The sequence below is a fragment of the Amphiura filiformis genome, chromosome 8, assembly GCF_039555335.1.
Source record: "Amphiura filiformis chromosome 8, Afil_fr2py, whole genome shotgun sequence".
NCBI classification, from domain to species: Eukaryota; Metazoa; Echinodermata; class Ophiuroidea; order Amphilepidida; family Amphiuridae; genus Amphiura; species Amphiura filiformis.
Window position 1 is genome coordinate 20,187,809 of NC_092635.1, and position 23,604 is coordinate 20,211,412.

Sequence of the window (23,604 nt, forward strand, 5' to 3'; positions counted from 1 at the left end):
TCTGCAAGTGCTGTCTACTGTAGATAGCATTTTCTGCAAGTGCTATCTACTGTAGATAACATTGTCTGCAAGTGATATCTACTGTAGATAGCATTTTCTGCAAGTGCTATCTACTGTAGATAGCATTTTTTGCAAGTCCTATCTGCTGTAGATTGGATTTTCTGCAAGTGCTATCTACTGTAGATAGCATTTTCTGCAAGTGCTATTAACTGTAGATATGATTTTCTGCAAGTGCTATCTACTGTAGATAGCATTTTCTGCAAGTGATATCTACTGTAGATAGCATTTTTTGCAAGTGCTATCTACTGTAGATATGACTTTCTGCAAGTGTTATCTACTGTATATAGCATTTTCTGCAAGTGCTATCTACTGTAGATTGGATTTTCTGCAAGTGATATCTACTGTATATAGCATTTTCTGCAAGTGCTATCTACTGTAGAACTAATCTCCTAAACTGTGTTTGATATACTTTTATTGTTATCTATCCAAGGAATACATTTTAAATATGTAGTACAAGCGTATACCCAGAGTGATAAATGTTTTACAATATTTTTTGGGTTAAATATACCAGATGTGTTTGCAAAACACATGCAGTGCTACAATTTCATTTAGCATATGGATGAATTGTTTACACAGCAAAATATGTGCAGAATTCAATGAGGTAGAACCAAGGAGTACCAACTCCGTCATGTTTGTGGGTTGCTCATGGGGGCAAATAGTGTATACAGCTAGATAATTTTGATATACACCCAGCAAGCTTTGATTGAAAGTGTGTTGTTTGCATTTTATGTAATACATTGTGACAAAAATATGCACTAAGTATTGAATGCGGAAACCTTAGTAATGCTCAAATTTAAAGATGTATATTACCGTTCGATTTGCCAAAAAAGATGGAGGTACATTGTTTGCCCTCCATCAGTAACAAACCAAAATAACAGATTTACCATACTGTTACACACAGGCCAATTTTGATTTGGTACTCTTTGGGTATAATCTCTATGGTGGATTTACCATATAGTTACACACGAGCCAGTTTTGAGTTGGTACTCTTTGGGTATAATCTCTATGGCAGATTTACCATAACATTACACACAGGGCAATTTTGAGTTGGTACTCTTTGGGTATAATCTCTATGGCAGATTTACCATAACATTACACACAGGGCAATTTTGAGTTGGTACACTTTGGGTACAATCTCTATGATGGATGTACCATAGCATTACACACAGGCCATTTTTGAGTTGGTACTCTTCGGGTATAATCTCTATGGTGGAAATTGCCATAGTGTTACACACAAGGCAATTTTGAGTTGGTACTCTTGGGTATAATCTCTATGATGGATGTACCATAGCATTACACACAGGCCAATTTGGAGTTTGTACTCTTCCGGTATAATCTCTTTGGCTGAATCAGTAATTACATAATGTAACAATTTTTTTTAAATATGTGACTATTATTTTACAAGTGCATCATACATGATTCAGGGAAATGCATTCATCATTCGTTCATTGTTTAACAACAATGTCACATTTTCATTATACACAGTTATGACAAAACATTGATTGCAGACTGTTTATGGGAGACACTGTACTTCAAACAAAAGCATCTGGTTTCTATTCCGTGGCGAAAAGCTGTGTCTCTAGTGTCAGCATCATGTTACAATTGTATGTTTCTATGCAAACATTATGTGCACTTTACAATATTAATATGTTATTTCAAATTGTATTTCGAGAGGATATGTTTTTGTTCCTCCCAATTTGCCATTAGACTTCATTTGGAGCTGGGTTTAAAGTAGGCCTGACCTTGAAATAAGTTATGTGTCCTCTGAGCGTTCCCTTTCAACTTGGGCTAATCTAGTCATTTGGCGGTCCAATATTTGATCAAATAACTTTCCAAAATCAATGTTATTATTTTCTTAATTTTTGCCTAACCCTAACCCAACCAAAAGCTACAAAAGGCTACAGCGCACAGCAACTGCAAGCGCAAATATGCCACATGATCCAATTACATTTTAAACAAACTGTTATTTAAGTGTTGATAAAATATTTGTCAAAAGTGTTTGCCCAATATGTTTTACAATAACGCTTTAAAAACGTTTTCATGAAATTTATATAACCTGACATTAATTTAAATGGTATTAAAATATTTTGAATAAACGTTTTAAAAATATTTTTGCGCTTGCTGGGAATACAGCTTGTATAGGTCAACAGCTAATATATGCCCTGATCCTAAGTGCAATTATTTATTCCTTATTTTGAAAATGATCATTAAAATATATTCTATTTGTGATCCGATTCAACAGACAGTGAATGAAAAGGAATAAAATAGCCATTAAAATGTTTTTATTCATTTTATCAAATCCAAATTCATTTTATTATGGTACACAAATAAACCGTTATTTATGCAGGTATTTTGAAAATCTCATATTTACAAAAACCTAAAACAAATAACTATCATATTTCTGTGCAGGAACTATGGGTCTAATATTTGATACATTAAGTTTACAGCAGCACATTTTCTCAAAAACTCAGAACCCAATATTGTTGGAAATCCCACTAATTGAAGCCAAAATTGCCCAATTTTAAGCATACTTTTAGACCCCCCTGCAATCTGCATTAAAAAAACCTGATGCTGACTGGTAGCATCCTGTAGTATTACTACTAAATACTACTACTCATAATTCAAAATTACATTTAATTATGAACATCACTTTTATTTACTTATTTCATATCACATATGTTAACAAAATCCAGCATGTGACCCACGCTTCTATTTAAAATATATTCATGGCAGGACATAAAAATGAGCCCTGATAATAGAATGGTAATTACCAATTCAAATGAAATAAATTTGCATGGTATGAGAGAATTTTTTGGATACGATACTTCTCAATTTCTGTAAATGTTGAATGCATCCAATTTTAGAGACATATTTGTTAAAATTCATAATTTTAGGTTTCATTTTGTTCTATGCTGTTTTCACTTTGAATTGGTAAATGCAATGTGGTCTAGACAACATGGCACTTTATAAAAAGGCCAGTGTACATGTATGTATGTTGGTTTATCAAATAAATATACACAATACCTAAATATTTTTATGAGCCCTGTGTATGTATGTAGGTTTATCAAATAAATATACACAATACCGAAGTATTTAAGGAGCCCAGTGTATGTATGTACTCTCTAAATGTAAAAGAGTGAAAAACCACTCTGAATTTCAGAGTGAATTTAAGTTAGCTCTAAAAGAGTGGGTTTTAGCTCTAAAAGAGTGAAAACAGTACACATATTTCACTCATGATTTCGAGTGAGCCTCACTCACTGCTCACAGAGTGGCTCAAAATCTCACTCTTTCTTGGAGTGAACTGTCAGCCAATCAGAAGCGCCGAAAATCAGCCGATGTTTGTTGAACTTGTGTAACAAGATGGCGAACAGTGTGCGAATGAATGGCGAAAAGAAAGCGGATTTGATGAAGAAATAGACAGCATACTCAATAGTGATTACATTTATGTGTAGATCATAACTCGTAGCAAGTATACACTTGGTCTGGAGACAACGTCGGCAGTAAGCTTAAGTCATATAATGTGAGCAGTTTGTTACCCGCCCAGTTGCCGGTTTACATGTACGCATATGTAAGCTTATAGGTTACGCCGCATCACGCTTCTCCAGTGGTCTGTAAACATGGTATTTGCCAAGTGTTATGTCCTACACCTAAGTGTACTCACCATTGAACAGTTTGACTATTAGCTTCACGAAATCCATAGTTTTTCATCATTCATTCCACACTGAATTCGACACATTGTGTATGTGCTTAAGCTTTAGACCAGTTCAACATTCCTAGATCGGGCCCTACCCTAACCTGGGGCCTAGCCTCACAACAATTTAAAGCACATAGTAGCTGTTATGAACTGCTATGATATTCTTGTATATAAAATAGGCCTAAATGAATAAATAAATAAATAAATGCTCTTTTCCGATTCACTCTTTTCCGGAGTGAATTTTTTCACTCTTTCTTGAGAGTGAGCTTCACTCTAAAAGAGTTGTCACTCATACAGCTCTTAGAAAGAGTGAGATTTCACTCTTTTTGAGTGATTTTTCAATCTTTCACATTTAGAGAGTAGGTTTATCAAATAAATATACACAATACCTAAATGAGCCCAGTGTATGTATGTAGGTTTATCAAATAAATATACACAATACCGAAATGAGCCCAGTGTATGTATGTAGGTTTATCAAATAAATATACACAATACCTAAATATTTCACGAGTCTAATGTATGTATGTAGATTTATCAAATAAATATACACATTACCTAAATATTGTCATGAGAGCTCAGCGTATGTATGTAGGTTTATCAAATAAATATATACATTACTTAAATATTTTCATGAGTTTGGATGATAGTGACAAAAAGAAAATGGGGTAAGACTTCTCACAGGTGGGGAAGCTTCCCCCCTTTGCCCCCTCCCCTTGACTATGCCACTGGTCAAGAGAATTGGATATTGGTCAAGGGTAAGGGCCCCAATGACAAAGCTATTGGAATATCATGCAAATGTGTAAACAGAAAATACCCAAGAATGTCACTTTCATGAATCACAAAAGCTTGCTTTATAGTTATTCTTGTAATAAATTCATTGCAATAATCATCAAAATCTACACACATTTATGCATGTACAATTCTGAGGAAAGTACAAAGCTATCAACTGGCAATATAAATTTTATTCCTGAAAATCTGAATGGAATTATTAAAATATGCAAAAATCAAAATAATACAACAATGCAGCTATATATTGCCTACGTGCTATTACGTTGTGCAGACCTGACCAGATTTTGTGTTTGGGGGATTTAGTTTTTCTGTTCGCATGTATCAGCCATTTTTAGCAATTTAGGTGGGTTTTGATTGACAAATATGAGCTAAGCAAGTAAAAAAAAAAAAAACTGCTTATTTTTTACAATTTTTGGTGATTTTGTGGGTAATTTGTAAAAACAACCCACAACCACCACCAAGAACAAAAGAAATGCCCACCTTACCAACCCTATGTGTACTTGAAAGGTTGTGTGTTTTTGTCTTGTTGCCGTAGGTTGAAATTTAGCAACAACCCAGCAATCACAAATGTTTTACAGAAAACGTTTAAATGTGGGGTTATATATGGAGTATAAAAATGTTTTGATATCATTCAAAAAACTTTTTGAAAACTTGATGTAATTATTCTAAGCAGAATGTTATTTTAAGTGTTGACAAAATATTTTACAAAAACATTTTAAAAAAATGTTTTCATGACATTTATATAACCCAACATTTAAATGTTATTAAAACGTTTGAATAATAAAAGTTTTAAGAACATTTTTGTGTTTGCTGGGAAGCTTATAAATGTCAATATTATTTATTCATTTATTTATTAAGTCATATTTTACATGGGTAGCCCAGCCGGCACATGATATACATAGGGTCCTGGATTCTAGAAACACCTCACAATGTAATTCTGTTTATTTTGAAGCTTTTTGTGAGAATCTTGATGCCTCTTCACTTCCTAATACTAGAATTACGCAGTTCGTAATTAAGGTGGTTACACAAAGGTGTGTAAATTAACAAAGGTTTGTAAATACAAATAATATGCAAATAAGCTCTATAATATTCATAAATATGCAAATAACATGACACAAAATTATACAACACATCAGGTCACCATATCCAATCAACATATACCCAGTTTGAAGTTGATTGGTTATTGCGTTGGAGATGCACAGTGGATTAATGAATTCGCTTCCGCCCAGACAGCCAAACAACCAGGGAAACAAACAATCATTTGGATGATAACATAAGCCCCATCACATGTGTGGGGCCAAAAATGAAAGTCAAGTCCAAAATCCCTGTCCCCATTTGCTTCACACCTAATCACAAATATTTATTTGAACAAATATAATAAATACACATCATCATACACACATCTGTTATAATAAGAAAATAATTATTAACAAATTTATGTCCATTCATGCAAATCATCTATCCTAGCTGCTAGCAATAGTGTGCATATTAATAGCATTAAACATCTGGTAATGCATGTCTTTCATTTTACCCACTACTTTGAAAATATACCGCATAAAAAAACAAATATATATGAAATATTGGTGTGGGTGCTTTCAGACACACACAACCTATAATCAAGCTACTTTAATAACAGAATTTGCCAACTGCCACAATACATCCAGTCATACATCACCCATCACCATCACTCTTTTTTCTACCCCCCTGCCAAAATGTCAGTTATAAGCTTACCAAAAAGTCCAAGCTTGAGATGAATTCACCCAGCGTCATGACTCCCCCGGTAAAACAAAGCATAGCTCATTGAATACAACAGGCCTATCCATTAACAGCACCAGCTTAACATCGTGGTATAGGTTGCCGCATCATCGTAAATTGGTAGGTTATGGTATAACATTTTTATGAGCGCAGTGTAAGTCTGTTAAACTGTACACTGGTATGATCAATTAAAAATAGAAGCTTACAGATAAAATTGACAAAATAGCTACCAGTTTTAAATCATACAATTTTTTACCGCATTGCCCGAATGATGTTCCTTCTGTTTTGATATTGATGTTTTGACAAAACAGTGTTACAGTGCATGCCAAATAAAATTCCACAATTTAATCATAATTTAACCATCAACCGATCTTGTTATTCATTTATTAAATTGTTGTATTTTCCCAGGCTCACTCATGAAAATGATGACATCTTGCCTAACTTTGAATAACGGATGACCTTTTGTACCCAATAAATGGAAGTATCAGCCCAGTATATAAAAGGCTAAATTGCTCTATGAATTGCTCTTTTTTGAGATACACTATACCAAATTCAACCTGTTTAAGACTGAATGACATTTCATATCCCACTAATTACAATATTTCCATTGCAACATCTTTTCACACTCAAAATAAGTCTACTTTTTACAATTAACATCAACATTTTTTTAAATTGGAATCAACTTATACTGTCATATTGCAGGTATGATGGTTGAAAACTTATTTTTACAAGATAACATATCAACTGCAATCTAGCATGAAATTTATGAAAATTAAAATGACCATAAAAATGCTGCATCCTCCATAAACTGGTATATATAAGCTGTTGTCAACGCAAGCTGTTGTCTTCCCATTACACTCTGGGTCAGGTTTCAAGTGTTTATTTCATGATTTACCACTGAAACCACAAAAGACATCAATACATCCAAGGATTTGCAACCCTAGTTCAAAATCATAAGAACCACTAACCCAGAAGTGAATGTACTTCGTACAATAACAAATTTTGCACATATTCCAATGACCTGGATTTTGCTGATGATATTGCCCTGCTGGAATCTTCCATAGCCCGGGCCCAGTCACAGCTTACCAGGACTGCAACTGCAGCAGCAGATCTAGGCCTTGTCATCAGCGCACCTAAGACAGAATATATGACTGCAAACTGTAACGCCCAACCAGCACTTGAAGTCTATGGTAGCCCCATCAACCATGTCACAGACTTCAAGTATTTGGGTTCCAAGATGGGCTCTAGTGTTGGAGACCTAAAAAGAAGAAAAGCACTAGCCTGGGCAGCTTTCTGGAAACTGGAGTGCCTTTGGAGAAGCCCGTCCCTGCCAAATCGAAACAAAAATCAAGCTGTTTCAGACAACGTGTGTTACTGTCTTTCTGTACGGGTGCGAGTCATGGGTAATTACCAAGGACATGGAAAACAAGATCAATGCATTTGCAACATCTTGCTACAGAGTCATGTTAAACATCAAGCGTGTGGATCGGATTCCAAATGAAACCATCTACAACCTGACCAACACCACTCCACTGGTTGCCAGAGTCAAGATTCATCAACTCAAATTTCTCGGCCATATTCTGCGTCTTGAAGATGGGGAGCCTGTGAAAGAATATGTGCTTTATATTCCACCACATTGAAAGAGGAAACCGGGACGGCCGCGCACACTGTACTTACAGTATGTCCAGCACCTCCTGGGAGATACTGAGGGGATGCTGCAGCCAAACAAAATTGTTTCGCTTGCCCAAGATCGCATTAGTTGGAGAAAGCTTGTAGTCGCCTGCTCCGCAGCCGACTGATGATGATGATGATTCCAATGGTGGTGGAGCTGCGGAGGATTACACAATAGCCTGAGGTAACTTGAATCTAAAAGGGGAAATAATTTTTGCTACATAACTTGATGGGGAGTTATGGGGGAGGGCAACATTTGGTATGTTGTTTAACCCTAAACTGTACAATCTTACAAAGCAAAACAACCAGCATGCATGTATCCCATGTGATAAGATGACACAGTCAAACTAAGTCATATTTCATTGCCCATGTCAGCAAAACACCCATGGCTACTGGTCTGTGATGGAGTACTTGGCACATGAGGGGTCTAAGTTTGAATCCCGATGGTACAAATGTAACAAACAACTTTTTTGTTCATCTTCTCTCTTTTTTCTTCATTCTTTCTTTTCTAATAGCCAAAATCCAGTTTTAGCACTAGGATTTTGCTGGTGGTGAAACTGGTTCAGGAATGTCATGAAAATACTTAATCACATGTCGGGGAAACTATCATACTCTCTAAATGTAAAAGAGTGAAAAACCACTCTGAATTTCAGAGTGAATTTAAGTTAGCTCTAAAAGAGTGGGTTTTAGCTCTAAAAGAGTGAAAACAGTATATTTCACTCGCGATTTTGAGTGAGCCTCACTCGCTCACAGAGTGGCTCAAAATCTCACTCTTTCTTGGAGTGTACTGTCAGCCAATCAGAAGCGCCGAAAATCGGCCGATGTTTGTTGAACTTGTGTAACAAGATGGCGAACAGTGTGTGAACTGCTATGATATTCTTGTATATAAAATAGGCCTAAATGAATAAATAAATAAATAAATGCTCTTTTCTGATTCACTCTTTTCCGGAGTGAATTTTTTCACTCTTTCTTGAGAGTGAGCTTCACTCTAAAAGAGTTGTCACTCATACAGCTCTTAGAAAGAGTGAGATTTCACTCTTTTTGAGTGATTTTTCACTCTTTCACATTTAAAGAGTACTTGATTGTCTCCCACCTAACCATCACCCTGGAATAGTAACATGTTGTGAGTGAAAGATTAAAGGGGTTCAAATATAGTAAAAAATTAATTTGAATGAACACAGCTTGATGAATGTCCGTCCATGTACACTGCCTGAAAAAATTGGGTGTACTCACCCCCGGAATTGAATCCAATTCACTCTGGTTGGCTGGTATTTCTGATGTCTTTTGATTGGTTTGATCAGTATTTCTGCTTGCTCATATTTTCTACTTTGACATAAGATCACAGTCGGTGTTCATTCAAAAGAAATTTTTACTATAAATGTTCCAATAGTAATTAATTGTTTGTTATGGGTAAAAATAAATTCCCAGTTCTTTTTCCTAGAAAGTCCTAATTTTAACCTTTAAACAAAACAGATGGCACTATTCCAATGCTCCATGTGTGTAACTGATTATTTTAGCCATAAGAAACTAAAATTGTGAGCAATCAACAGAGAATGCATCTTTGATATTGCACATCATGTGTCCCTCTAATTCTGGCTTAGCTTTGCCTCTGAGCCCAGATGAGTTCTCAATAAAGTTATTATCTTATAACCATGACATACCCTATCTGAGGTAGTTTACTAAACAGGCCAGGGAAACCTCTGCAGCCCTGGTCAATGCGAGGGTCAATGACATGACAGTCACTGAGAGTTGTTTGAGATCTGAGGACTTATGTAATGGTCATAGGAAGGGGCAGTCACAGACCTTCATTGGTCAGAGGGTTTGCACTCTAGTCACCCCTTCCCTATACAGGGGCGTATCCAGGAATTTTCAATAGAAGGGGCGCTGAGCCACCGCCGCTGCCATGGCGACTCGGCGCCCTCACAACCGCTCTGCAAAAATACACAAAGTCAGGCGCCACTCTGCAAAAGTTAGAGGGGGGAGCGCCGGGTGTGCCCCCCCCCCTCTAAATTTGCCCCTGCTATACTAGACTTAAGTGATCACTCATGAGGGTTTTGATTAATCGCTTATTGTGGCTATGCTCTTGTAGTGGAACTAGAAACTGGTAGCAATGCATAAATGTGCTGCCACCATTCTAGTGATTCAACTGAATAACTTAGCCATAGCACTTATCAACAGAGGGCTTATTATGCCATTATATGTGTGTCAGATTGGTGTGTGTTTGCCAGCTAAGGAAAGACAGCTTTCAAATTTAATTCAGAGAATTCTGATTTATATCTGTGACTAAAATCATAAGCACGCTGCATATGGGTTGAAACTGTCTGGGTATGATCACTTCAATTTTGGGGCACAAACTGGTGGTGATTTCTAACCAGTTTAGTTGATCTTGAATTATGATTTAGACCCAGTCCACACCAGTATATTTTTGTCATTGTGTCGTAATTACCCGATTATGACACGATTATGATAAATGAATGAGAGCGTCCACACGGTCAGCACCTTGTCATCGTGTCGTAATAAATTCTGGTTATACACACACCATGGTAATTATGAAGTCCACTGAGTAAACATAAATAAAATGACAAAATGCGTACACACGGTAATTTTCATCGGCAATTGATGGCCCAATGATGGAAATTTTCATAATTCGGGAATAATGACACGATTGTGGTATGCCGACGACATTGGCAGACACACGATAACAATATCATAATACGATACGGTGTGGACCGGGTCTTAGATCAGGAACACATGGCTTTTCCTGTTATTCCTTAACCTCCTTTCTTTTTCAAAATATTTGTCACCACTTTTATCAGAAAAACAAGAATTTTGAAAAGGAAAGGGTAGCAATTTACTAGCAAAGTACCAAAGCAATCAAAAAAGGTCCAGAGAGAAAAGCAGGAGAAAAAACAGCAAATAAAGATCCAAAACCTAGATAGAAAATGATAGAAAGAAATAGTAGGAACAAAAAACAAGCAAGTAAGAAAGACAAAAATATGAACCAAATTCTGGACTCACCAACAAATTTCTAGTTACGTTGCGACCTGTTCACCAGGTCTTCATCAGACTGCGCAGAGATTTGACTGATGGTTTGGTCATGTGATGGTAATCGGCAAGGAAGTAATTTCATGGTGGGGTCCCAGGCATGTGCTAGCAAGAAACAGAGACCCCCTTCTTATTGAGTGCTGACTGCTCGGCTCTTTCCCTGATGGCTTCTTTTACTCCCCTCTCAAACCACATCTCCTCCTTGTCGAAGATTATGATGTCGTCGGCATTGAATTGGTGGCCAGAGAGTTTTGAGTGGGTGAAGACTGTGGAGTCCGGTTTTTGTTGGAACTTCCTCTCCGGTGCTGATTGCAAGCTTTAATAGGCTGTTTTTCTCTCCTAAGACTGGAAACAGCTAGTTTCAGAGCTTGGTCTCTGTTTCTTGCTATCGCACACCTGGGACCCCATCATGAAACTACTTCCTCACCGATTACCATCACATGACCAAACCATCAGTCAAGTCTCTGCGCAGTCTGATGAAGACCCAGTGAACAGGTCGCAACGTAACTAGAAAATCGTTGGTGAGTTCATAATTTGATTAATATTTTTGTCTATTTTCTACTACTGGAAGACTCAAAACATTCATAACCTTGAACTTAGGTTAAGAACCTTGACTAAAGGCACAACACAATAGCACCACTGCCAGGGTTTGAACCAACAACCTTCCGATTTTTGAGTCTGAGCCCATACTGTTAGTCCACTGTGCCCTCAACAGGATATCATAACATAAAAAGAACAATTATGAGTCTGAGCCCATACTGTTAGTCCACTGTGCCCTCAACAGGATATCATAACATAAAAAGAGGAGAAAAATATTTCTATAATACAAACATACTGGCATTGCCAAAAGATGTCAGGCAATGGGTATGAAGATACCCAGCAAACACAAAATATTTTTTGTGTAACATTTTCAAAAAGAGGGTGTACAAAGGTTGCATACATTTGTGACATAAGACATTTGTCTGGTGGAGGGGAGGGGACAATGCCCAAAATGCCCTCCATGACCCCTTAGTGCAGCTATACCATTTTTTAACATTATGAACAATCAGCACAAAAAATTCTATTAACATAATTTGTGTTGACAAAAGACTTTCTGTTAATGTCTGCAACAAAATATTTGAAAATAACATTTTGGCAAAATTTTTTTGATCCAGAATGTTTAAGAAAGAATTCTATTCTGACAAGTTATTCAAATGTTTTGATGATTATCTGAAAAATGTTTCTAAAGACATTTTGTGTTTGCTGGGTAGACAAATGCTAGTATACTTACTGAGTGTTTGTATTGTTCAATATTGCTGGATTTTCTAGGCACATTGAGTGTTTGCTTATTTCGCTCATCTTCAAACGACAAACTTTTATTTTTTCTAGTTCTATGCCTCTTCTTGAGGCTTCCATTCTTAATTGCTATAATATCTGTATCACTGAAACAATCTTCTCGACTCCATTCTTCCGAGTCTCTTCTCCCACCGTCAGAATCTTCTGAATAGCACTGATGGATAGGAGAAGGCGTCTCACTTCCGCCTTTTTTCCGTTTCTGTTTGTCTCGTAGGGTTTGGAATTGTTTTACGGGGTTGGTTTTCTTCTTGAGGTTTCTCCAGAATCCATGTTTCTTGGGATCATCTTTGCCCAGGCCTGGGGTAGATGAATCTGCACTCAGGTCATCATCATTCCCAGAAATACCACTTGGCACTGTATGGATGATAAAATAAGAAATGAATTGACAAATTAGTTTATATGAATCAAAATTTGTTGACAGCATAAAATAAAATTCAGTAGGTCAGGCACTCTGGGTGATATTGATTATAATGATCTGTGTTAGAATCTCAGCTGAGGTTCTAGGTTCAAATCCCTGGAGTACTAAAATGTTGCACACTTGAGCAAAGTGCGTAACCTCACTTGCTTCATCAAACACAACAAACCCACAGAAGAAGAGGGGGTCACTGTCACTTGTGTACTGCCTTAATAACAGCAGTAGTGGATATGAACTCCACTCTTTTGAGTACTAGCCAGTGGGGCTAGAAACATTCTACATGCTCTTGCAGACAAGCACCAAGTATTCTTCATACAAAGAGCATGCTACTTGCTATAAGAAGAAGAAGAAACACATCATACATAACATTATTCTCTTTTATAGACCACTTGACATGCGACGTCATTGCCCGGCAGTATGCGCGCAAATTATGACAATTTCCATTGTTCTTTGCCCTGTAGTGTGCGTACGCATCGTAGTTTGCTCAGGGCATGTGCATTTTAAATCGCCCACCACATATTTTCATGTAGTACAAGAAAGCCATTGAATAGTGTAGCGGTTCGTTCAAGCATATCGATAGACCAGTCCCTCGCCTTTGTTGATAAACAATGATGCCAAGTGGTCTATATAGTCGCCAGCCTTGTTGTTGGTCCATTGACAAACTGACTCTTCCCTGTCCTTTGTTTAGTTACATGCCAGGCAGGCTGGTGACTTCAATATTCTACCAGTCTAAGAGATCAAATTCATTAGTCAATTAGCTGATGTAATCCATCTCCAAGTCAGCCTAGCAAGTTTGTTCATCACATTTTACCTGCAAGTGAGCTAGGCCTTCGAAGACTACCCCTCCCTTCTCCTGGATAGAGCTCCGTACAACATTTTGCTGTTTCCTCTTCCTCAGACATCATGCATCTACTGAAACTCGCTAACTATTACCTTTCACTAAAATATGCAGTTGAACAGTATAATGAAACATCTGTTAAAGTTTGCTTGCATAAAAGTGCCTGGAATCCAGAATCTAATTTCTTTTATATAATTAAAATTACAAATATCCCCATGATTCGCCAAAAAAAAAAAAAAAAAAGGTAGTAATTTATACAAATTAATTTGTTACTTTTTCTATTCAATCATCAAATATTTACATGGTGCCATTTTGCTAAAAATTCTAACAAAATTGGATATAAGGCTCCCAAAATATGATTATTGAGTGTTGCAGATGAAAGACAACAAAAGAGGCGCACAGAACTTTGCCGCCCCATCTTAATTCTATATTCTTGACTATGGCTGGTTTGGTTTGATCTAGATGTTTGATTACAAGAAATTTAATAATTGACACATGTCTATAATCAATGGTTAGTCTTATGTAGTAGTCTTTGGCAAAGACCCGCATGATCCATACTGAGGGGTGAGCGACAAAGCTGCGGGTAATGTGAGTACCAGAGGTGCAAAGCACCATCAACGAGCAGCTTTAATATAAACAGGGATGAGTTAACCTGTTACACATTAGTTGTACTGGTATGCTAGTTTAACCATTCTTGGTTGAAAATCAAGAACAGTTCTACATGTACCTTCTTTTTCAGGGGTAAAGGTATTTTGCAAGTTGCGAGATGCGAGTTGAAAATCTGCGAGTTGTGAGTTGAAATTTGCACTCGAACTTGCATCTCGCAACTCGCACATTATCCACACCTCTTTTTCAGTGGGTATCATAAATTTCATATCATAACTAAATTTGATAACAAAAGAATGTGTGGACAAATGAAGTGAGAAAATGCAACAAAAAACGTTCCAGAAAACACAATTTTATTTGCAATTTATAAAAAGGTATCTTCTTACTAAATTCAAATCAACATGTGTTTATAAATCTAATCCAATCAATTAGAATTCAATTTAAATGCTTCATTAAACACTTTTAACCTCAACTATTACAATTCCATCACTTGTTTTGCTTAAATTAAAATCTATTCAATCTACACAGTGAATCTATACCACCTGCTCTATTCCACCTGTTGACTCCAATGAGTTAATGCTCTGCGTGCTAGTCAGAGGCTTCAACATAAAAATAAAAAGTTTTGAGATATTTTCTCAAAATATCAAGAGACATGTTAAGAATCACTGAAGCAATACTAGGCTTGTTTGTACTAATTTTAACACATTTTACATGCCGATTCCAAATATGGTTTTGAAAATTTACAATTCTGAAATTTTTTAATTTTCCACAATACTTTTTCATTTAGTGAGGTTGACTTTTCAATGCAAAACTTACTATCAGATCTAGCGGTGTGCATTCTAAACATATTCTTAGGCTAAAGCACCCTCTCCAGTCCCGATGAGATCACTCCTCAACCTCACTTGATCTAGGCAGTTGAACTTGCTCAAGTAGTTGGATGAAACAGGGTGAATCAGGGAGGGACAAAATTTTGAAAGTGTTGTTGAGGTCAGCTTTTAAAACTTAATAAATTCAAAGTTGAAAAAGCAAACCATCAATGTTTGAAAGATGGTTCAGCAGATACTAATTGACCTGATAAAAATCTTTCAAAAACTTTTGTCCCTATTTAAGCACCCCCTCTGCATATTCACCACATTTTATGGTACCTATGCCAACCTTTGTACTGATATTTTACTACATACAAGTCATATTAATCATTCCTTATTTACCAAAATAGATTGTGCAACACTAAATTCAGATATGCTTGCTGCTTGCCCTATATCCATTGAATTTTTTGTCAAGCTCTGGTTGCTGTGAATATGGTACTATTTTACCTGTAAAAGTCACAGAGTACAATAAAAGTTTTAGCTTTTTCACCATGCAAGATATGTACATAGAAAACAGCAGGTTACTTCATCTAAAAACATTGCTTTTGTTAAATGAAAATTGCTATACATTTATTTGATTTATTTTGTTTCCCTTTCTTCTTTTCCATTTTCCACCTTTAATTTCTTCTTAAGCTTTATCTGCAGCAAATTATTTGTCCGACAATGTCCGACCTGTGGCCAATAGCCAAATATGAACAGTTATTCTGCTAAATATTACAAAAGTGAGTGCTCTCCATTTGTGACTTCTTCCACATGGTTTGCATGAATAAACATTCAAAACAACTTTACATTCATATATTGCAAAAGTTGTCATACTTTATTTCCATTCTTCAAATCTAGCTAGTACAGTTTCCTAACCCCCCTAAGGTTTCTGTGGCGCTGTTTCGGCTCTCACCCAAAGATTCCATTAAAAAAAGGTCATGTTCTCACTCAATGACCCCATATTTTTTACATTTTGCTCTCACCGAATGCCAAAAATCATGCTCTCACCCAATGACCCCATATTTTTTATATTTTGCTCTCACCGAATGCCCTTAGTGCGAAAGTGCCAGCCCTACACCTATATCCATTTCATATTGACCTTTTCCTCTATCCCACAATGCACTATTCCACGGGGGTATGACGTAGTTCATCAACCTCATAGATCGTGTGCATCCGATGGTCTTTGCCAGGCCTTTGCAATTATTTTGTCTTAATATGGGCATACTGATTCCATATATGCGGATTATCGTAAAGGCCATCGATGTTACTAATTATGCAATTATTGAATACACGAGTGATGCAGTTACGGAGCGATGCAGAACATCTGTGTAAGAGATATTTGTTTACGTCTTATTTTCATCTCCGAAAATATATCAAAATATCACTGCGTGTCCCGTCATTAGTTTTTCACCATTATGTCTATAAAATGTATACAAAGTTAGGTTTCAATAGCAGGAAACTTTTTTTGGTGACGACACCATGTCCATAAGGCATAGAAATGTTGTTTTTTGCCCCCGAAAGGTATTAATTAGTGATCTCGCGCCATTATCGTGATGACCGGGGATTCCTTTTTTTTGATTATGTCACCAGCCGAAATGTCCGTATTCCATAATGTAATGAACATAACTCTGTACTCCCCGGAGATGATGTATTTTATGCGACACTCATACCCCCTGGAATAGTGCATGATGGGAAAGAGGAAAAGGTCTATTGAAGTGCCCCCGGCCTAACCCACAAGACTCATTTCAAAGCAAGTAAAATAGTTCAATTTCAATACTGATCAAATATAAAGCCTCAAGCTTCACCAGTGCCACACTACGAGGGGCAGTCAGTATGTTTTAAGAGTTGTCTCGTGACGTCATTTATGGATTGTTTTCATGGCATTTCTCAATGATTACATAAATACTGTACCTTTGTCTTTCATACAACACATGTAAAAATTATATCATACACATTATTACGTAACAGCATTAGCATAAAATCAATAGTCTAGGGACACTGCCAAATCACGCAAAAAGGCGGGCCTTTTAAATTACAGAAAATACACGTGTTTACAATGTCCGAGAACAGCAAAAGTACAAGGTGCACATGGCTAGTTTTGGGCAGGAATAAACAGTAGGTCCTCAGTTTGCATTTGGTAAAATATGAGACTTGTCATTAAACTTTGGTGGAAATGGGACGCCTGGAACCGTCCACCACTTTAGGGTTGAATGAACGCGAAATTATTCTGCAAAAATGGCGAAAATGAAAAAAAGCAGTTATTACAAATGACATCAATTATCTCCAAAATTAAACATACTAAAATATAATGACTGGTCACGTAGAGAGCTGGTACTCAGTGCGACGATAACTGGTGCAAATCAAACAACAATCTCATGCATGCGTAGGTGGGATGACCGATACAACATGGTGGAAATGCACGAAAATTGCAAAATTCCATGTAAATAGGGCCTAAAATATTACAAAATGCTATGAAAATTGTAATTTAAATATTCATATGAATTTTTATGGATGATCTCAACCTGAAATGAACAGAAAAGTTTAAAAAATTAATTTCTCATTAAAACGATGGTCTCTCTCTTTGTACCACTACTTTTTGTATAAATGTAACAATGGTAGAATAACAGTTATATTTTAATCACGGATTCAAATATTTTCTAGGGAGACTCCCGCTTAAATGTTTAGAGATTAGTCAACAGAACTGGTAAAAATTTAAATTTCCACGCTTGCTTTTTTTTTTTGGCAATATCAAGATTTAAAAAAAAGAAAAGCCTTGTCTTTGTCAAAAATAAGACATATTTGACCACGCATTTTAAATAAACTAAAACCTTTCCAGCCCAACAAACATGGTTTAATGAACTGGTAGTTTGTGTTCTATTACTGTTCCAAACGGCAGCATTCTGCATTCTTTAATTCCCGAGAAAATATAGAAAATACAACAATACCTCATTTCGGCCTCTTATTTCCCTTAACAAAAACGACTCAATTTCACCAGGTGACTCTAGACCATTGATTTTATGCTAATGCTGTTACGTATTCATGTGTGTGATATAATTTTTACATGTGTTGTTTGAAAGACAAAGGTACAGTGTTTATGTAATCATTGAGAAATGCCATGAAAACGATCCACAAATGACGCCACGAGTCAACTCTTAAAACATACTGACTGCCCCTCGTACTTCTCAGCATTTCATCAAATGAGGTCCCTGAAACACTCCACAAGACTCATTTAAAATCAATCACTTCATTCTGTTGTATTCAACAGTAAAACTGGACCAATCTAATGGTTAGTAAGCTTATTCAGTGATACAATCTTCCCATACACTTCAGTCACACATTTTCATATCAAGTAGGGGCCTCCCTACGCTCAAGAAGACTTATCCAGCATTAAAGTCAGTGACCTAGCGATTAAAATATCGCAATCTTTCCCTCAAGTATAATCATCGCCTATTTCCTCAACTGTTCTTTGAAATCCAGTGACATCGCGGCAGAGCACTAGTCACTAAACCAAATCGCATCAACAATGCGTGACCAGTAAAGAGATGTAAATGATGTGATCGAGTGAAAGGAGATTGTTTGAGAAAATCAGAGGTGTAGCCAGCACTGACTAATACCCTCTGAGAGAGGTACACACTAGCTCACACTGTCAGTCTGTGTTCACACTTGGCACTTGCATGACCGGGCGGCGAGTGGCATGATGGTCGGAGAGCTGGCAAAACCGTATGGCATTTTCCATGTACTCGGTTAGTTTTGTGGGGTTCATTATCGAACCCCAACGGTTTTAGCTTGTGTTAATTATTAACACATGCCTATTTGTTTGTGATATTTCAAGCGTTTTAAAATTTCAAAATAATCCTATTCAAATTTACTGAATTTAGAGAATGCACAGCGCATACCACCTGACCATTTCAGTAATACCCAAAAACCTTTGTGATGAAATCAAACCTACGTCATTGTCCATGCGCATATCATTACTGCCGATGCTTGAACAGTATGTTCAACATGCCCATTGATTATCTGCCCCAGCGATCTGTGCATCGACAATGAAATAGTCTCGATCTTTGCAAAGGATTTTGGGATTGCTGAACATGTGACTTGTCGCAAGCTGAGAAACATGTGTGTTGCCAAAAGGAGAAGAGGTAGAGTGCCCTTGTCGAAAAAATAAATATTTTTGTAAAATTTAGACAAAAATAGTGAAAATTGATATTAAATGAGTCCAAATATGCCAGCCGTGACATTTTGTTTTCAGAAATGTGCTTTGGCACCTCCTACCCCTTCTCTGGACCGCCTAGATTACTTACATGGCTGGGGGATTGTTTTATTTGGGTTATGCAATATTCTTTTCTTCAATGGTAATATCCAAAGCATCTGCAGAATATCAGAATTTATTCAAACCTCCTTCAACACAAAATTGACCTAACCTGTCAACCGACTTATACTTATGTTGAGTACTGACCGCATCTCGTACATCTACCAAAGCAAGCATTAGAGCATGAAGGCATGCAAGAGTTTAATAATGTCCACCCACCACATAACGGCATCTAGGCTTGAGATCAAATGACTTGGTTTTATTTCAAGTCACTGAACAGGTCCTATGGCATTGGTTCATCCGTGACTGTACACAACAACATGTGAATTCAATCATGTGCATAAAATGAGGACAAATTGATACAGTGAACTTGTTCTATAAATGGCAAGCTTGTGACTGCAGCAGCATTTGATTTAAACAAGAATATAAGTTTCTGACAAACTGTACAGATTTTATGGTGATGTTACACAAAAGCTTTGATCTTTACATTTTTGAGAACCTTTTAAATATTTTGCTACAAGTTCAGATTTTCATTGTTCGATCCAATAAATTTACTTACATTTTCAATTAAAAATAAAGAGTATTGTAAATTTGTATACCAAAGAAAAACTAGCCAAAGATAACACATTCAGGTCTTTCATTTTCCAAAATTAAATAATATTGAACACCTTTGCAACTTTGAACCAATATTTTTTCAGATAATAAATTTGATTTTGAATGTGGAAAAAACATGTAATAACCATTCTCTGCTTCACAAAGCATGGCCATGGTTAATATTTACACAGATAACTGCCTGCAGCCTTTTAGCATCAATTATCTATTCAAATCATTATTATGTGTGGTCAAGGGCAGTGGAATAACCATTGGAGGGTGGGATCCTCCCTCATTGGAACCCTTTCCCACTGTTACCCCCCAAATGCATGCCCATATATTGGGGGGCTTTGACCATCAATAAAAATTGGGGCAACCTTTTCGGGCTGTTGGAAGAGGGCTGCAAAATTCACCTTTTCTCCAGCCCCCCGTGTAGGAGCGGCCTAGGTACTCCACTGAAATGAGTAGACCGTTTGTACATGTTTCAATGAAAGATCAGTATTTAGCCGGGTATTTAGATCTCCATTTGCCCCCCCCTGTGGCAGATTTGCCCCAGACTACCCCCTCCATTGCAGTAGTCTAGTTTAATATGCCACTGAGTATGGTATACTGGTAATAATAAATGATGTGAAAATGATCATTACCTTGTGTAAGCATATTACCAATAATCTTTATAATCTTAGGATGATTAAATATTATTTCATAATTGGTACCTGGGATTCAATTTATGAATTACTAAAGCCTGCAATAAAAATGTTATCCACTTTTTCTCATTCCCATGTTTTCTGTTTTGATATTTGAGCAAAATTAATGAATAAATTTAATTCTTTATGATTAAAACCTTTTTAAAAAACATCATCAAGATATTGTGTCTTTTATTCATGAAATATTGCTTTTAATAACAGAAAATTTACCATGACAGAAAAAAAGGCATGTTTACACATTGCACAAAATTTCAACAAATGACCATCAACATTTTCGGCATCACTGCAAGTATCACAATAAATGACCATAATTAACTAATCAATTTTTAATCCAAAGAAAATTGTTAATTAATAATGATCAATTAGTATAACCAAACTCTTCACATGCTACTTACACTAACATGCCTATGAATAATAATGTTGATGTCAGCCATGGATGTCGACAAGCCTGGAGCAGATGAGCGATGGGTCTATTTCAATGTATATCAATCTGTATTACTTAGAGGCTGTGCAATAATTATAAGCCAAGACATTTTTGGCGAGCTGAAAGCAATTTTTGGCCAGCCGAGAGGGAGGGCATGCAAATTTTTGCACACATTCATGGGCGTCTTTTAAATAAAATGCTCTAAAAAGGCTTAGGAAACCAGCACGGAAATGCTTTTACATATACACATTTTCCTGCTCACTGTGCTCGCTACATATCTAGACCATTTAAGGTTTGCAAATTGGGATCCCAAACATTTGGCATGTGTTAGGGGGAGGGGGCAAAGTTTTTTGGCGGGCCAAGAGGGGGGCAAGCAATTTTGGTGGGCCGAGGGAAGGGGGCAAGTGATTTTTGGCAGGCTGTTCGGATCAGAAATTTTATCCCCGGTTCATAATTATATGCACAGCCCCTTATAAACAAGTTCAAGAATGCAATAAAGTATGCTGACACAAGACGCAATGCACAGTGCATAGGGGATTTTGCCTCATCACATTCAGATTGCTCTTGAAGATGACCCAAGAAGATGATCAATTTGGATGTACAGTAATTGTTGCAAATCCACATCATCCCAAATTAATCCGGATTCGGATTGTCATCTAGACAGTTCTCTATACACACCTGTATCGCCGGGTTAATTAATAGTAGTTATGGATTAATGACTAGAGTTGGATGGCATGATGGAGCATTGTACTGCATATTATAGGGATAAATTACAGCGACAACTCGAACCGTAATCAAAATTAATGCTAGCTTTTTGCATTTTCTCAGGAGTAAAATTCTTATAAAAAAATTCTGTGAACAAATTACATCCTGTAACAGCGATGCAAGTAACGGAAAGAAGTAGGCTCCAATTTGCTTCAAACAGTGAGTAGTATAAAATTCATAAATTCAAATTATACCAGGGTCGGATCCAGGAATTTTTTATAGAGGGGGCGCCTTTTGGTCAACGACGAAAAAATGGTGTTAAGGGGGTTACCCCCTCGAAAACTCAACGGTTTTAGCCCATTGTTTGCTGTTCATTGCCGAATTTGTTCATTTTTAAAAATTTCTTTAACTTTTTGTATTTTTAAGTTAGGCCGGCGCCCTTTGCTAGTCAAAAAAAAATAGAGGGGGCGCGTGCTGGCTGCGCCCCCCCTTAAATCCGCCCCTGTATACAATTGACCAAGTGGCCATTGGCACTGCCATTAGACATGTTAGAAGAGCGCCAAATGACAGGTGATGAACCATACACACAGAAAAGAATAGGCCATTTTTTTTGAGAAGTTTCACGAGAGTTACTTAAAATTTACCAAACTAGTTTATTATACAATAGTGGACTCCACTCTGAAATGTTTGTATTGAAACAATAATAGAAAACCATCTACAGCTACCTTTGTGGACTTTCTGTTTACAAACAGTAATGGCAGCCACCAGTGCGGATATAAATGAATTATTTAATACAAATTAAACATTTTGGTATTGCTGACTGTCAAAACATACCAAATGAATGTTCCAATCAAAAGTCTCAATCCAAAGTAGCAAGGAAAGGGCCAGGGATGCTGAGAAGTCCACAATCAGACAGATACTAATTAGGAGAATGGTCCTAATTTGGTCAAATTTGGTATTTGGGTTCAAACTGAAATGCAGTGAAATTGCTCATAAATTTAATTTGTGTGCCTTACTTACTGGTAACAAACTTCTTAGAACTATATCAGATCTTTTGAATATATGTAATAAAGCTGCAAAATTGAAACCTGAAACCATATTCAATCACACTACTGGGATTGCAAAAAGACAATATCACGTTTGATAAGAATAATATAAATGCAGCAAACTACCAATACGGGCCATAACAGTCTCATCTCTGATGCCAAAGTTCAATATTCTAACAGCAATGAAATCTTGAAACTTGACATCATATATTTTTGCATGATAATTGATTTCCCATATGCATAAGGTCATGTTCATGAGTATACATGCAGGGTAGGACTAAGGAACTGTGCCCCTAGGGTTTGGGATACATGAGACGGCAAAGGACAAGGATGCATGAGCACAAACACCTATTTAGCATTATCTATTGACCTTTTGCTTCTGGGTAACCTCATATTGTATCTAATTCAATAAGTCTACATCTTATATTACGCTCCACGAGTAACGTCAGAGAATTATACCTCAGCCGGCACCTTTAAAGGCCCACCCTTATACGTTCACATACCATGTTCTGTCATTCATGCATGCGAGTGTATAGAAGTGTTTCACAGTAGATGCAGTGCTGCACTTGGAGTGTATTTTTATTTACTTTTTCATCAATCCACTTCCAAGATCTGCACCCTGCTTATAGCTCTTATAAAACATGGTTAGATCATTTTTATCTACCTAAACACCTAAACATACACCCTTCCTTTATACCTGTATGAAAATACAGTGTGTTTATGGTACAAATCCTGAAGGTTCACTATATCCCATATTAAAGCACATCTT

The 23,604-nt window shown here is 36.7% G+C and overlaps 1 protein-coding gene across 1 annotated transcript in view; it reads right to left on the reverse strand.

Moving 5' to 3' along the window:
• Positions 1 to 23,604, reverse strand: part of LOC140158779 (multiple C2 and transmembrane domain-containing protein 1-like) — a 240,123-nt gene that overhangs the window by 132,471 nt on the left and 84,048 nt on the right. The window contains exon 2 of the mRNA XM_072181991.1: positions 12,285 to 12,703. Within this exon, the coding sequence (XP_072038092.1) occupies positions 12,285 to 12,703 (419 nt within the window). The remainder of the gene's footprint in view (positions 1 to 12,284; positions 12,704 to 23,604) is intronic.